A 17055-nucleotide genomic window follows, 5' to 3' on the forward strand; every position below is an offset into this window, starting at 1 on the left:
AGACGACAGCAAATATTAGCGCCTCTCAAGATCCTTTTTCTTCCGGGAGTACCTGTGACGGTGTACGTGTTGACATCCGCCGGGACGGTGTTGCTGACTGTGGGACGTGAGCTACCCGGCGGCGTGGCTTCAATGAGGAAACCGGTGATGGGTTCCACCTTGGCACGCCAGTTCAGGGTGAAAGAGTCGTCCTTGACCTCCACGATACGCACACGCCGAGGTTGACTTACATCTGCACGGGAAAGGAAAGTCTTGGTGGACTATTTGCGGCCACTGGATTTCACGCGGCTCAATCATTGTCGCCACAAGGACAAGAAACACCCCCAGAAATTGCGTCATCCGCGTCCCTGACCAATCAGAGGCCAGAGATCTGCATAAACCACGGACGGCCCTTTTTTTGCGTCCGCCGTTCCCTCAGACAACGTTGCATGGTCCAGTATAGCGTTTGTTAGCGTTTTATCGCGTATTTGGGTTCTTTAACAATAAATATGGTTAAGAGGTGTAGTCACCGACTTTGTAATAGTGACGACAGGTATCGTGAAAGGCTAGTTGGTGAGTTCAATTCGTACCCTTTCCAAAACCGAAGACCCAGTACGAAAAATGTCTTCGATGGATCAAACTTTGTGGAAGACCGCATCATCAACTGAATCCATCGAAAATCAACCGGAACAGATATGTTTGCACGAAGGTAAGCCCTATATTTAATTTTCAATACATGTCTCGTATAAATGAATTCGAAGTTCTTCGCTAGCATAACACCGCTACGTGTGACTGATTGACACACTTGATCTGTGTTGAGCGATATTTTGCGATGATCTGACTGCACAAACGTGTCGCTTTGTTGGCGGTGAGCTAAGCTAAACCGGACTAGCAGTCCTAAAAGCCTTCGACGTGCACCGAGACACCAAGACTGAAGGAAGGATGTTTGAGGACACTATAAAGTAGTGATTGTCGTACTCGGTCGGGACTTGCGTAGGTTCGGCACTAATTCAAGAATAATTATTGAGGGGAACGCGTGACGTTACACAAAGAAAACGAGAGAAACAACTCGTAAATCAAGCCTCGCCTTCTTCTTTTCCTTCATACGGCGGTTCACAAACGGCTATACAGATACACATACAGATTCTGCACACAAGTGTAAAAGGTAACACGAAAATAGGAAACTGTCAATGACGAATTCGTCTTTGGGTTATAAGATAATATATTATATTATGTGGCTTCTCGGTCTTCCTCTGACTCCGGAAGGATCTCGCGCTAATATCGATGGTTTCTCCGTCGATATGCATGTAAATACCATTGAAATACCCCTCGCTGAAATACTTGAAGCCCTGCTGTCTGCTTTTCAACGATATTTCACTGTTAGCTAAGAACGCGAGTGAGAAATCAGCCGGTAAATCGGACAGTTTGGCTCTATTCTTTTCTTGCTGCGCCGGCATTTTTGCTAATTGTTTGTCTGACGTTAGCGCACGTGGCGTGACGTCACTTCAGGAGGCCTGGTTAAGTGCCCCGTACGGAGGGGTCAATTGTTCAACCCAGGCATAGAAACGCTGATCTCAGGGTTGCGATGTCCGATGTACCTTCCAGTGTTGTTGCCTCGCCCTCCAAAGGCCTGCTGGTGACAGAGTTCTTCAGTGCATAGACGTGGATCAAGTATTTGGTCGCCATCTGTGGTACAAGTTCAGGTTTTTCAAGTGTCCATTTTTTCTTATTTTGGTAGAATAACAACTTTTGCCTTTATGATTATTTATAAATATTGGGTAACGTAGTATGTATGAGTTCCGGGAACATGTTTGGACAGCATTAAAGACAAGAAAGCGTTCGCTCGCCGTTCAAAAGTTTTACCGTGAGCCCCGGTACGACCACGCGTGTCGTGTCGGGAGCAACGTTGAACTCCTTCCCGGGGCTGTTGATGTTCTCCGGGTTGACGACTACGCGGTACCCGCTCAGTCGCGCGTCGGGCGCCCGCCACGAGACGGCGAAAGAAGTGGGCCCCACCTCTGAGACGACCAGGTTGGTCGGAGCGGGAATGACTGTGAGGGACGGACGCATTCGAGAGAACCCGTCAGGGATTTGGGCTGAGAGAGTTTATCGGCCGAGTGAGGGTTTCTACCTGTGGCCTGCGTTCCCACCAACGGCGTGCTGGGTGTGCGGCCGTGGAAGGCGATAACTTTGACGGTGTACTCCGTCCCGGCTCGGAGGCCTTTTATGGCCACGTTGTCCTGGTCGCCCCGGGGTGACGGACGCAGTTCCCTCTCCCCGTCTTCGGGGCTGGAGTAGAGGACGCGGTATGATGTCACCGCGCCCTGTGGACTGTCCCAAGCGATGCGCATGGAGTCGGCGTCAATGTCGGAGAAGGTCAGGTCCTTTGGACGATCCATCGCTGGCGGTGACGGGGTGAAAAAGAGAGTGAGGACCAGGAAGTACGCGACGTTGGTGTGAATTGAGGAGCTTCAGTTAGACAGAGGCAAAAACCAAAAGCCCAAAAATATATATATATATATACAGGGAGTCCTCGGGTTGAGACAGTTTCGACCTACGACGTTTCGGCTTTAAAATGTTCCTTTCTTCAGCCTTTCAGTTTGAAAAGATTTTTTTTTAAAAAATCAAGCGGACCTGTGATCGCATTTTCCACCACTGCGGACGAGGGCTGGCCATCAGTGCCCAGGGCGGAGACGCTCACGACGTACTCAACGGTAGGCATCAGGCCCGAGAGGGTGATCTCTGTTTGCGCTAGAAAGAAGAAGTGGCAGAAAAATAAAAGGTTTGGGAAAATAAATTAGGTGATACTCAAAATGCGCTACAGGCATAATCCCTCTAGTGGTACACAAAATAATCATTGCCCAAGTATGTTTCACTTGTTTCAGTTTTACACAGCATTCTAAGGGCACTAAAGTGGTCACCATGTAGATTGGTAAAGGAAATACCATTTGGTACGTACATAAGCTGCACCTGTGTAAAAGCCGCAAGTGCCCACATTGAAACACGAGATATTTACAAAGAAAGAAAGTTCACAGAAAGATTTTTCAAAGTTTTGACACGTAAGCTTAGCTTAACATAGCAAGAACACGGTAGCACGAACAGGGCTGGTTAAAAAAAACATACCTAAATCACTGAGACACGGCAGTAACACGCTAGCATGGCGCTAACAGGGCCGGTAAAAAACAAAACACAACTAAATCACTGAGATGCGGGAGCAACACGCTAGCGCGGTGCTAACAGGCCCAGTTAAAAAACAAAACATACCTAAATCACTGGGACGCGGCACTAACAGAGCAGCAACACGCTAGCGGGGCGTAACAGGGCCGGTTTAAAAAAAAAAAGAAAAAAAAAAACATACCTAAATCACTGAGATGCGGCAGTAACACGCTAGCATGGCGATAACAGGGCCGGTTAAAAAAAAAAAAAACATACCTAAATCACTGAGACGCGGCAGTAACACGCTAGCATGGCGATAACAGGGCCGGTTAAAAAAAAAAAACATGGTAGCGTGGTGCTAACAGGCTTGGTTAAAAAACAAAACATACCTAAATCACTGAGACGTGGCAGTAACGCAGCACCAACAGGGTAGCGCAACGCTAACAGGGGCGGTAAAAAAAAAAATTAAAATACCGGTAAAAGTCACTTCCTCGGCACATGTATTCCACCGGTCTCACTCTTACCTTTTCCGCTCAAGTGCCCCCTTGCGGCCGTTAGAAAAAATGCACAAATTAGCCGCATAAACCGCAGGGTTGTAAGCCTGCTTATAGTTCGGAAATTACGGTGGACAACTTTGTTTCAGCTGTAGTTGCTCTCCGAGTGCTCTATTAATAACATTTTCATTCAGTTGAGGAGTGAGACGTATGAATGGCTCTTACCAGGTGGCACATCTTTGGTGTATGACGGTCCAACTCCATTTTTCGGGGCACTGGTGATTCTGTAGCCCGTGATGGGCCCCCGAGCAGCGGACCAGCGTACCGTGAATGCATTGTCGCTCACGTCGGTCACGCCCATGCCGGTCGGCGGCTCGATGTCTAAACAACAAAATTGGACGCTCAACCGCTCGTAGTTGAGTGAAATGGAAAAGTTTTTGTTTGTCTTTCGCTTTACCGGTCTTATGCGTGATGTAGACCGGCGTGTTGGAGGCGGGGTTATCCCCTCGTCCGGTGACGGCGTACACTGTGATGGTGTAGTCGCTGCCCGGCCGCAGACCGGTGATGGTGGCGGTGGTCTGAGTCCCCGGGATGGTGAACTCTTGAGGAGTTTCCCCGCCTGGAAATGGACAGAACAGCCCGCTCTTGATTAGGTTTGGATCATTCTGGACTAAGCCCTACGTGGGGAAAATAAGTCCAAGACAGGCACATTTGATGCAAGTACGCTGGACTTACGAGAGGCCCAAAAGTTTTCAAAGTTTGGTCCAATTTTTGCTTTGTAATGCGAGGGCTTTGTTGAATGTGTTCCCTTCGCATTCAAATATGCTTCATTCACGGTTAATTATCAGAAATACCCATAATTACTCTTTATGAAGTGTTTGATTAATACCAGAAAAATTCTACCCATTGGTATCCCGACTGCTTATCCCTAAAAGTGGAGTGGAAGACCTGTGACTCCATAAGTGATCCGGTACTGATTGACGGCAACAGAGGGGGCGTCCCAGCGAACGGTGATGCTCGTGGGTGAGGACGACACCACTTCCAGGTCGGTGGGAGCGTCGGAAACTGCGGGTTTGGAGAAAAAGCGCCGACCGTCATCAAGTGCTTACAAGGCAAAGAAACGCAAAAAACGGGCAAAAACTTGATAGTACAAGCAAACAGATAAACAAGCCGACGTACCAATCAGGCACACGCACGCCAAACAGGCACTGTTTGTTAGAAATAGATTCGCAAAACCACAAATAGATTCACTAATTTATTACTCGTTGCCAATTGTGCCGCAATCGTAGTACCGTAATTTCCGGCCTATAAGCCGCAACTTTTTTTTCCACACGCTTTCAACCCTGCGGTGATGTGGCTAATTTGTGCGGTCGCAAAGGGGCACTCTAGCGGAAAAAGGTAATAGTGAGACTGGTAGAATATATGTGCCGGGGAAGTGACTTTTACCGGTCCGGCCCTGTTAACTGCCGTGTCTCAGTGACTTTTGCCGGTATGTTTTTTGTTAACCGGCCATGTTAGCGCGGCACTAGTGTTAGCGTTAGCGCGGCGCTAGCGTTAGCGCAGTGCTAGTGTTAATGCAAGAGTTAGCCCTAGCGTTAGCATTACAGTTAGAGCGGCGCTAGCATTAGCGCTAGAGTTAGTGCATCGCTAGCATTAGCATTAGCGCTAGAGTTAGCGCAGCGCTAGCGTTAGCGCGGCATCACTGGCATTAAACTCTCTGTGTACTGTCTTTGTAAATATCTCGTGTTTCAATGTGGGCACTTGCGACTTTTACACAGCTGCGGCGTATGTATGTACCAAATGGTATTTCCTTTACAAATGTACTCGGTGGGGCTTATAACCAGGTGCGCTCTATAGGCCGGGAATTACGGTAGATCCCAAGCAACGGCAACAGCGGACGCAACTTGTGAGAGTGAGCGCAATCCGCTTTTTACGATCTTAACGATTGCAGCATCAGCGCTGTTAGGATACTCACTTGTGGCCTGCGTGCCAGTCACCGGTTGACTCTCCTGGTTGCCTTTGACCGCGTACACAGAAACCAGGTATTCCGTCTCCGGAGTCAGTCCAGTCAAAGTGTAATGAGTCCTGCTCGGAGGGAGTTTCTCGTCCTTGGTGCGCCCGCCGCTCGTCCTCTGGTGGCGGATCCGGTAACCCGTGATAGTCGCGGCGGGAGCCCGCCAGTGGACGGTGAAGGAGTTGGTTTGAATGTCGGAAAAGTCCAAATCGGTTGGGGAATCAAGAGCTGCAAGGAAATGCAATCGTTCAATTTAAAACGTACGTTACATATTGTAAAACTGTACAATAAGCTCATACTGTATATCAAATCATGCGTGACGTGGATTTTATGTACACGTTTCTGGAAAGACTGGACTGTGTAACACAAAGTTCACCATTATTATGATCGTATTTTTGTATTTTTATAAATATTATTTTTTTTCTATTATTTTTGCAAATGAGGACATTTGCTATATAAGCTTTAATAATTACATTTGTAAATGTTTTTCAGCTTTAATGTAGTCACGCATTCACACACACTACTCTAGTGGGACAACTTTACCACAAACAGATGTTACTTGTGAGTCAAAACCGTGCACTAGCTCACGTGTGCATGCTACTAGCACAACCAGTGAAGCGCTAGATGTTTTTGTGGGCAATAGAGCGAGCGCACGTCACCATTTTCACGGCGCCATATTGCTGGTCAAACAGAGCTGCTCGACATTGAACCGGAGCAGAATATACACAATCCCCGATACTTGTTGTGCTGTCGGTTGTCACAACAGACGAGACAGACATTCAAAGCGATCATTTTATGGAATAGCAGCTGAAAAGACCAGAAAAGATCGCTAGATTTCGGCAGTTAAACGTGATGGATGGTGCCCGACCAAATACACACGAGTGTGAAGCGATCACTTCATTTCAGGTAGGAATTGTATAAAAAACACGGAGAGTCGCCTCCAACGTACACTGAAGCGTGTTGCGGCCACACATTAAACGTCTGTCACGGAGAGGTTTACCGAAGTTTAACGTGTGGCCGCAACAGGCTTCGGTGTACGTTGGAGACGATGCCGTCTTATTTGTTTTTTAACGCATTGTTCTCAAATGAGCCAACTCGCCATTATAAATACTTGTTGGGAAACGCTACGGAGGAACTAACTCAGTTGTCCTGTTATTTTTTTTCCAATCATAGTTCATGAATGCGAGTTTGTGTAAAACCAGGGGTCATTTATTGAAATATTGGTATTTGTATTGAATACTAGCTGAAAAGATCGATGGATTTGGGCAAAGGTTAACGTTTAGCCGAATACGCTTCCGCGTTCACGAGCCGTCTCCTCGTTGAGAACAGATCCAGCAACGAAGAATTTGTATGCGTCCAGACTTTTTTACGCTTTCAAACTCTTCCGTTTAAATCTCGACGACTTACTCACCAGATCCGTGCATAGATCCAGTTGTCCAAGACAAGCGGAAGCGGGTTAACAGTCCAATTTGTTATCGGCATAAACATCGACTTCGGAATTAAATACGGGCCCTCCATGCCAAGTGTCTCTCATTTTCACACGTACCTTCGTTTATTATCACCTTCTAAGTTTTGAATAGTATCGGACAATACTCTGGGCGTCGTGCTACAAGACATATTTCCGTTTCGTCTCCGACCGACTTAGCATTGAGCAATGCTTAGCTTGACCGGCAATATGGCGAGGTCAACAAAAGTCACGTGATTTTATGACGTAGGTGCACGAGCTCTGTAGTAGTTCCCAAACAGTACAGTTTTGCCTTGCTAGTAACATGGAATTCTCCAACTGGTGTGCCGAAGTCGTCCTAGTTGTATGCTCGTTATCCTCACGAGTAAAACAATTCGGTGTACTGTGGAAAAGACTATCGCATTTTACCGGGCCTGGTAGCTGTGTCACGAGTGTAGCACAGTAAGGTTTAATTGCATACAAATAGGACAAAAGTGGCACTAGTAGTACTGAATATGAAATCTATAAAACGGTTTTCTGTATTGTACATGTAGCGCCGCACTATGTGCTACTACTCACTTGTCCGCTGTGTTCCCGAGGCCGGATTGCTCTCTCGCTCGCCGTACACGTACACCACGCTGATGCGATATTCGGTGTCAGGGAGCAAGTCTGCATAAAAGTGAAGCGATACATATTTAGAGAAAAAGCAGTTTGTCAAGAAGTCCGTCCCCCCGGAGGTTGCGGCCTTACTCTCCAGCAGGAAGGTGTTGGAGGCCCCGCCCACGTTGACCTCCTTCAGGTCGAGGTCTTCGTTCACGGGGCTGTAGCGGATGACGAAGCGAGATATGTCGCTCGGGGTGGCGGCGTGGGGGACCGTCCACGTGACCCGGATGTGGTCGGGGCCCACGCCTCCAAACTGCAAGTTGGTGGGGGCCGGAATCACTGAGGAGACCAGCGGACGACAGGTTGACCTCGTGCGGCAAAAACCGCTGCGACACGACTTCAGCGAGCTCGCGGACCGCGCCGCCTTGACTTACGAGTGCCTCGACTTGCTTTGTGTTGCGAGCGAGGGGAAAAAATGGCGACATAGGAGTGAGCTTCGTCCATTTCACCGCTAGGTGGTGACAGTGAACAAAATGTCCCAACAGGCGAAATGTGCTTGCTTCAAGCTGTTTATTGCGTAACTAAACAAAACGATTGACAAGTTACATAACTTTGTCTTGTGGAAATCTGCTATCTCAATGCCCAATGTCCATTAATTTTAAACATGAAATCATCATGCAAACGCTTTGAATTTTTACATTCTATTTGATCGTTATGACTATATACAGTGTTTTGTTTATACAATTCAATATTGCGGCGTGCTAGAACATATTAATGGTAATTCTCTTCATTTCAATTGGATAACCGCACAAGTGTTTTGAGTTATGAGCATGGTCACGAAACAAATTCAACTCGTAAGTCAAGGCCCCGTTAGACAGCAGATGGGTTATTCCAGAATTGGAGGACATCTTCTCCCCCCACCCCAATGATATTTCAAACATTCCAAAATATTCGCCCGTAGTGTAGATTACAGCATATTTGTCGTAAAACAAAATTCAACTTCATCTGAAGAAGAAATTAATCCTAAATATGATTTTAAATACCAAATAAGTCCCGAGCACTTCCACATTTTATTTTTTTACTCTTGTGCCTCCAATTTTTATATCAAATACAACAGGTAGAATTTATTTTTTTTTTGGGGGGGGTTATGTTTTTTTTTGTTTACATCTCCCTGAAAGCAATTTGTTTTATCATAGATGCATAGATTATAGCTATATAGCTATACTATATTATAGTTAATTACTGTGACCGTGGCAACACCAAAAGTAAAGCCACTTCTATTTTTTTTCCAATGTTTTTAGCCTTTATAAAAAAAACTTTTTACTCACGTCAGGAAAAGACATTGACATGAAACTTTTTTTTTTTTTGTGGCTACATTTGAAGACTTCAGACGCAAAAGCAGATGTATCCATTTTTGTTGTTTTTTTTTTTACATACTTCGCCAAATAAAGATTCTGATTCGTTCTTACCAGCTAGTATAGAGGCTAACACAGCTAGCCTTTACTCTTGATCACTTTGCTTTATCCATCCATTCATTTTCTTAGCCGCTTATCCTCACGAGGGTCGCGGGGAGTGCTGGAGCCTATCCCAGCTGTCAACGGGCAGGAGGCGGGGAAAAACCTGAACTGGTTGCCAGCGAATCGCAGGGCACATGTTGGCAAACGGCCACACCCACAATCACACCTCGGGGCAATTTAGAGTGTCCAATTAATGTCGCATGTTTTGGGGATGTGGGAGGAAACAGGAGTGCCCGGAGAAAAGCCACACAGGCACGGGGACAACATACAAACTCCACACAGTCCGGGATTGAACCCGGGACCTCAGAACTGTGAGGCCAATGCTTTACCAGCTGATCCACTGTGCTGCTCATTATTGTAGTTAGAAATATGTAAATTACCTTAATATTCAACTAAAATGTACATTTAATTGATACATTTAGCAATATTTGTTTTGCGTCAGAATGCAAAATGTATGATATGAAAAATAAAATATGGTATCTCGACGTTTGAGCCTGACAAATCACAGTACATAAAGGCTTGTTACCCATTTTTTTCTGAAAATGTGACAACAAATCATGATAAAAATTTTTTTTAAATTATGTCAATGCCTAAATTGTCCTCCAACCCTAGCATGACCCATGTACAAAATATGGAAGCTGTCGTTTCCAAATTGCGATGTTTTCATCAACCGTCCTCATACGTATATTGAAATGTTGAAATCACCCGCTTGAGTTTGCTTTGTGTGTGTGGTCGGCTCGCTTTCCCCGTCTTCCGTAACCGTGACGATACCGACGTCATAGTCCACGCCGGGCTCCAACCCGCGAAGCGTGTAATAACCAGCAGACGCGTCCACCATGTCTTGGAAAATGGGCAAGCTCTCGCCCGCCGTCGCGACCGTTATCCGGTAGCCCGTCGGGCTCGAATAGTTCAGAGGGATCCAGCGCAGGCCAATGGTGGTGTCGGTAATGTCGACAAAGCGAATGTGTCTCGGCGGGCGTATGTCTGCAAGGGGTTAGGGCCGAGTGCGAAAGCGCAAGCGACATTAGGAAAGACACAAAGACAATCATCACCAGGATTAAAATGCCATCAATGAAAACATCCAGTGCCAGGAGAGATCCGGTCCACATTCAAATGGGGCGTGGGGGGGGGTTTATCAACAGCTGGTCACATGCTCCGCTTATGATTGTTACACACAAAGACCTTCATGCAAATGTTAGCCAAAGACCCCAGTAAATGAAAAAGGCTGCATTAAACAACACATGTAAATTATTGCATAATTTCCACAACCGATAATAAAGCAGAAAATATGGGAGGGAAGGGGGAGGGGTGCAGTTTTTCAGTCATTCATTTTTGTTTTGTTTTGTTTGTTTTTAAATAACTGCTATGTATCCCTGGATATTTATAAAAAACTGTCATGTATGCTTGGGTAATGTGTTCATGATACCGTCTTCTTCTTCTTTTCCTTTCGGCTTGTCCCGATTAGGGGTCGCCACAGTGTGTCATCTTTTTCCATCTAAGGCTATCTCGTGCATCTTCCTCTCTAATCCCGACAGTCCTCATGTCCTCCCTCACAACATCCATCAACCTTTCCTTTGGTCTCCCTCTCTCTCGCACTTTTGCCTGCCAGGTCGATGGTTAGACTCTCTTTGTCTCCAAAATATCCAACTGCCTCTAATGAGGTCATTTCTAATCCTGTCCAAGCGAGCTCAATCCTCAACATCTTCATTTCTGCTACCTCCGGTTCTACTTCCTGTTGTTTCTTCAGCGCCACCGTCTCTAATCTGTACATCATGGCCGGCCTCACCGCTGTTTTATAGACTTTGCCCTTCATCCTAGCGGACACTCTTCTGTCACATAACACACCAGACACCTTTCGCCAGCTGTTCCAACCTGCTTGGACCCGTTTCTTCACTTCCTGACCACACTCTCCATTGCTCTGTATTGTTGACCCCAAGTATTTGAAGTCGTCCACCCTCGCTATCTCTTCTCCCTGTAGCCTCACTCTTCCCCCTCTACTTTTCTCATTCACGCACATATATTCTGTTTTACTTCGGCTAATCTTCATTCCTCTCCTTTCCAGTGCATGTCTCCGTCTTTCCAATTGTTCCTCTGCATGCTCCCTGCTTTCACTGCATATGACAATATCATCTGCGAACATCATGGTCCAAGGGGATTCCAGTCTAACCTCATCTGCCAGCCTATCCATTACCACTGCAAACAGGAAGGGGCTCAGAGCTGATCCCTGATGCAGTCCCACCTCCACCTTAAATTCTTCTGTCACACCTAAGGCACACCTCACCATTCTCCGTTCTGCTGCCATCATACATGTCCTGTACTATTTTAACATACTTCTCTGCCACACCAGACTTACGCAGGCAGTACCACAGTTCCTCTCTTGGTACTCTGTCATAGGCTTTCTCTAGATCCACAAAGACACAATGTAGCTCCTTCTGACCTTCTCTGTACTTTTCCACTAGCATCCTCAAGCCAAATAATGAATCCCTAGTACTCTTTCTAGATACTTACTTCTGTCCTGAGTCTAGCCTCCACTACTCTTTCCCATAACTTCATTATGTGGCTCATCAACTTTATTCCTCTGTAGTTCCCACAGCTCTGAACATCGCCTTTGTTCTTAAAAATGGGAACTAGAACATTTTTCCTCCATTCTTCTGGCATCTTCTCTCCCACCGGTATTCTATTGAATAAGTTGGTCAAAAACGCCACAGCCACCTCTACAAATCCATTAATAAAACCTAATTTAACAATCATGCTCCAATAAGGTCTAAGATGTCTTCTGTACGTTTAAGAAAGTCATAGCATGTGTGGCCCATATTGGAATACTCTCTTAGTGCACAAAAGTAGATTTTTCAGTTAATTGTACTTAACCTAAGTATTTGTTTTTTATGACCACTTTAGTTTTCACTGTAAATTCATTTTGTGAATATATAACATCACTCCTTCCTGTGACTGGCTCCAAGTCAGTTCTTAGAACATTCAGAAGAACTGAACCCTAACCCCCCCCCCCCCCCCCCCCCCCCCCGTCACCTCAAATTATGCCTGATCTTCCTCGTCGACAACCGTCTGCGGTTGACGACGTGACGTGAAAAAAAGATGGAAACTAGAGAAGTAAAGTCGAGCACGGTTGAGATCTTGATTGGGGACTCACAAGACAGAACAAAACCAAGGAGAGCAGCAACATGGAGTAGCGTGACACGTCAGTGACAATAGCGACAGTTTTAAGGATTTAAGAGGATTGTTTTGAAGTTGTCGGCTCTAAGAATACTTTTGGGTGTGGAAAAAAAAAATCTATTTTGTACCATTTGAGAATTCTGTCATTCAAAATTTGTGTGTGACAGCAGATCACTTTGCTAGCATAAAACAACGCTAGAAGGATATCAACATGGTATCGTGTATAACTTGTTTTTTTTTTGCTTAAAGAGCTAAACAAATACTTTTACAAGAATTTTTCAAACACCAGTAACTATTTGTGACTAAGTGTGAGTATTTTTGCCATTTTCTACTGACATTAATTCTGTTAATTCTGCTTCAGTGCGGAGCAAAAAGTCGATTGAGACCGTTTGCCTTGTTCGCATAATTTTAGTACAGGGAGTCTTCGGTCTGCGACTTAACTCGACTTAAGTCGGATTCCACCATTAAAGTCAGAATTGACATCAAAATACTTTGTATAAAAAAACGAATGCATTGAAATAAATAAGATGATGTACTTAGCATGACCGAGGTGAGGTGGATGGAGAAGAAGAAGGTCCTCAATCCTCTCCCGCTCCATCTCCACAAGTATCAAAGAACCTCGTTTTGTGATCTTTGTATCCGACGGAGGAACGAACCCCTTCATCACATGCGCTAAAATACGGGCTTTGTCTTCAATAATTGTCACCACGGTCAACCGACTGAAGCCTCGGTGGTGTTGGTGTCTCTCCTTTCACCAATCTCTTTATGATCTTGAGCTTCGTTTCCATGGTAATGGATTTTCTTTTGGCTACGGAAACATTTCTAAAAGACACTTACTTACTTCTTTGGGTTGATAATGTTTTTAAAAGGAGGGCAAACAATGTGAAGATACTCCTGGCGCACAAACACGGACAAAGAGTAGCCAGACAAAATGGCGGACGGGGAGAGGCGTTGTAAAGTCGAAACGTCTTAGGTCGAGATTGTCTTAACCCGAGGACTCCCTGTAGTAGTTTTTTTTTGCCTCACGTAGACTTGATCTAACATGTCTGATGTTTTTCTTTAAAATTGTCACATTCTAAGAATGGGGGCCGATGTCTTGAAATGATGTGAACGGAAAATACGTTCCGATTGGCGAAATGAATTTCTGTCCTCACCACGTCGGTCAGGTAACGGCCACATGGCTTCTTTTCCACCTCACGAGACGAAATCTCAAACCCGCGAGGTATTCATCTCGGGGCCTCGTGAGTCAGAAAACTCACTCAAAATGATACTCACGCAGCGAGCTATCCGCTGAGAAAATGGTCTCAAATGGTTTTTTTTACTGTTTAGACAGCGTCAGCGCACGGCAGGCTTTGACCTGTGTTCCGAGAACAAAAACAGTCTGGTGGGACGAGGGGAACAAAGAGCACGAGTGTATTCCTGGAGCTCACCCACGCGCGGGTTTCTCTCGTATCTCACACCGGAAACACACTTTGTCCTCTCTACACTAGAGTGTAGTTTTCACTGAACATGCGTCGAGACCTCGGCCTGTAGCACCTACCTGGGGTGATAATAGTGGACACGGGCACACTTTCCAACTGGTCCTTGACGGCGAACACGCTGATGTTGTACTCCACCCCCAGATTCAGGTTCTCCAGCATGCATGAGGTTTGGTCGGCCCTCACGAACTCCTCGAGGCTGTTTCCTTTCTGGCCGCTGGTCGGCGTGCTGGACACTCGGTAGCCTGTGATTCCTGCGGAGCGAGTGGGTGGAAAAAGACGTCAGCCGTTGCTCATTTATGAGTCACCGTGAGAGGTTGCAAAGATGTACCAGGAAGAAGTGTTTTTCAGAGGTCAGTGTCTAGACTCGGCGGGCGGCGGGCAGCCGGGTCAATATTTACCTGGTGTTTTGGAGGCTGTCCAGTGGACAGTGAGATCTCCTGTGTCAGAGTTGGACTGGACTCTCAGGTCAGTGGGAGGAGACAAGGCTGGAAGTGGACCACGGCAAAAACATTTGGACATTGAGCCCGTGCAAAACAAATCATGTGAGTCGTCCACATTAAGGGCTTGATTGACTGCGATCCCAAAAAGCAGCCACGAAATTACGTGCTCATGTTAACACGCTGACAGGAAGTGGAAAAGATGCGGAGTCTGCTCTCTTCCCCTGGTTTAGCTCGCTGTGATGATTCTCACCGTGGAGTATTTTGGAGAGCACCACAGACACAAAATGAAGCTTGAAGTGATGGAATTGGAAGTGTTAGTGGAAGGAGCAAACAAACACTAGATATTTTGCCATGGTGATTGTTACGACTCCTTTTGAATTACATACAGCTTGCGCATAAAAAAATTTGTTGCAGTTCCTTGTCTGCACATACAGCAAGTGCTCATTTTGGGGAAGTCTGCTTCTTCATAAAAGTCACGTTACTTTTGCTTAACTCATCCCGGGTGCGTGCGGATCTGCCACCGCGGTTCATCTCAGGTTTGGTAAATCAAATTGTGGGTGCTCGACGAATCCATTTGGATCTCCTCCCTCGCGTGCTCAGGCAAACTAACTCCACCGTTACTTTTTCACGAACGGCCGACGCGATCCCGGTTGCTTCTGGTTAGGTTAGTAAATCAGGCCCCGAGTGTTTTGTCCCAGTTACTCACAAGTGACAACGTTGCGGGTGATGGGATTCCCGCGGGGGCGTCCGTTGAAGATGGGCTGAACGCTGTAAGTGTACTGAGTTCCGGGAATCAAACCAGATACTAAAAGGCGTCCGGAGTCAGAGGTCCTGTGTTTCGGAGACTCTCCTTGCTGGCTGGGAAGCACAGACAGCTGGAAAGAACATCGCATCACCGAATGAGAAAAGCAGACCTTACTGCAGACCGCAAACGACGTTACGTCATAACACGGAGGCCCTCTTACATATTAAATCTGCATCGCTGACAAAAGGTTAAAGATATTCGGCTTCTGGGTGAAATCTGATTTGACCTCTAACCCTTTTGAATGATTCAGGACTTTGGAGCACAATTTGCAGTTCGCCGAGATGGAGTTGAACAGTGATTTTCACAATAAACGCAAAAGGCTTCTTCCACATGAAAAGCCAGACCGGAACTCCAGAACCGGATTGTGCTCGTGCGTTTGTCAGTGCAGGTGAGATTCATAAAGTGATTTTTTTTTTTTTTTTCCCCATGCGGCGGGCTCGTTCTGGCTGCTACCTTGTAGCTAAACCTGCGGACGGGTATCCAGGTGACGATGATGGACGTATCGGTGACTTCTGAGGTGAACGCAGGTGCATTTCCCATCTGGGGTGCTGAGAATAAAAGATTGAAATAAAATATTACAACGCTACAGTAAAGCCTCGGTTCTCGAACGTCCCCGTTTTTGTCGTAACCTCCCGACGGCACCCTTAGCTTGTCACCCGCGTGACCAGCATGATGAGCCGGGACGGGTTCTCGACTGGCACTGACCTGTGGTGAAATACGTGGTAACGGGCTCACTCAGCATACTGTTCATCTCGGAGTGCAGGGTCGCCGTGTAATCGGTTTCTGGACGCAAATTCCTCAGAGCGTATTGGGTGACCCCGCCGGGGATTCTCTTCTCGATGGGGCTTGAGCCCTCGACGCTCAAGAAGAGACGATAGCCAGACACCACGGCGCGGGGGGCTTCCCAAACGACAAGAGCGCTGTCGGGGCCGATGTCGGTGAACTGGATGTTGGTGGGAGCGTCTGGTTCTGGAGGGAGACAGAAAGGAGGGAGTGTGTCAGCCGGAACGTCGCAATTCCTAAATGAAGTTCCTGCTTTATTCCCACACATTCCTGTCAACTCCCACGGAGAAAACGTCCAACTTTGAAATTTGCTGGAATGTTTCGACGCTACCGACACGGACACGTACTGGTGAGCATCTCCCCCGTGAGCGGTTCGCTCTCCACGCCCCCGTTGATGGCGTAGACGTAGAAGCGGTAGAGAGTTCCCGGTTGCAGGTGGGTGATGTCGGCGTAGGCGTTGGGCGACACCGGCAGGTGGAGGGGCCTGACGTCGGCGCCGTCGGGCCCGACGGGGGAGAAGGTCACCCTGTAACCCGTCACCTCGCTGGGCGGTCCGTTCCACGTGATGGTGATCTTCACGTCCGTGACCTCGTAGAACTGCAGGTCGGTGGGCGCCGCCACCTCCTCTGTGGCACAAAATCGATCAGTAGACAAAACGAGGAAGACGCTAGATCTCCACGGATTCCTTCTCATTATACGCCAAGCAGGTCGTTTCAGCATTCATTCTATATGCTTGATATCTATCTTATGGTTAAGTATACTCTTAGTCCTCACTAGTAAGACAATTTAGTGCACTAGTAAAATATTCAGTAAAGGCTCAAATGGACGATCATTTAGTCGTGTACTAGTGCTTTGAAATATGAATGAAAAAGATCCTTGATATCCGTCTTGACGTCCATTTCACTAGTATGTCGTTTGTACTCACTAGTAAGGCAATTCAGCACGAGTTTCTTGTGAGGCAAAACTGCACAGGTCAACAACTTGTGACATGATTTTCTAGTTGACATCTTGTGTTTTACTAGGAATACTAGCAGCACCCAGACAAATGTTGCCGCACAATAGTTTTCAATCATAATTCAGTACAATAGCAGGATATGAAATAAATATTCAAATGACCGATGGGTTCAGGTCCACGTACTAGTATCGGCTGTGCTCACTAGTGCTTTGA

At 46.5% G+C, this 17055-nt stretch overlaps 1 protein-coding gene across 2 annotated transcripts in view; it reads right to left on the bottom strand.

Moving 5' to 3' along the window:
* fn1b (fibronectin 1b) overlaps nt 1–17055 on the bottom strand; it is a 40918-nt gene that overhangs the window by 8723 nt on the left and 15140 nt on the right. Inside the window, exons 19-36 of one of the 2 annotated variants that reach the window (XM_061813890.1) lie at nt 16235–16513; nt 15810–16073; nt 15558–15652; nt 15006–15174; nt 14258–14344; nt 13919–14110; nt 9913–10191; nt 7838–8029; nt 7667–7756; nt 5605–5871; nt 4578–4694; nt 4087–4248; nt 3855–4010; nt 2614–2730; nt 2111–2380; nt 1843–2030; nt 1578–1665; nt 53–232 (exon numbers count right to left, since the gene is read on the bottom strand). In XM_061813890.1, coding sequence (XP_061669874.1) covers nt 53–232; nt 1578–1665; nt 1843–2030; nt 2111–2380; nt 2614–2730; nt 3855–4010; nt 4087–4248; nt 4578–4694; nt 5605–5871; nt 7667–7756; nt 7838–8029; nt 9913–10191; nt 13919–14110; nt 14258–14344; nt 15006–15174; nt 15558–15652; nt 15810–16073; nt 16235–16513 — 3192 coding nt within the window. The remainder of the gene's footprint in view (nt 1–52; nt 233–1577; nt 1666–1842; nt 2031–2110; nt 2381–2613; nt 2731–3854; nt 4011–4086; nt 4249–4577; nt 4695–5604; nt 5872–7666; nt 7757–7837; nt 8030–9912; nt 10192–13918; nt 14111–14257; nt 14345–15005; nt 15175–15557; nt 15653–15809; nt 16074–16234; nt 16514–17055) is intronic. The other variant, XM_061813892.1, reaches the window with a different exon arrangement.

This window comes from Syngnathoides biaculeatus, chromosome 3, assembly GCF_019802595.1.
Source record: "Syngnathoides biaculeatus isolate LvHL_M chromosome 3, ASM1980259v1, whole genome shotgun sequence".
In the NCBI taxonomy this organism is placed as follows: domain Eukaryota; kingdom Metazoa; phylum Chordata; class Actinopteri; order Syngnathiformes; family Syngnathidae; genus Syngnathoides; species Syngnathoides biaculeatus.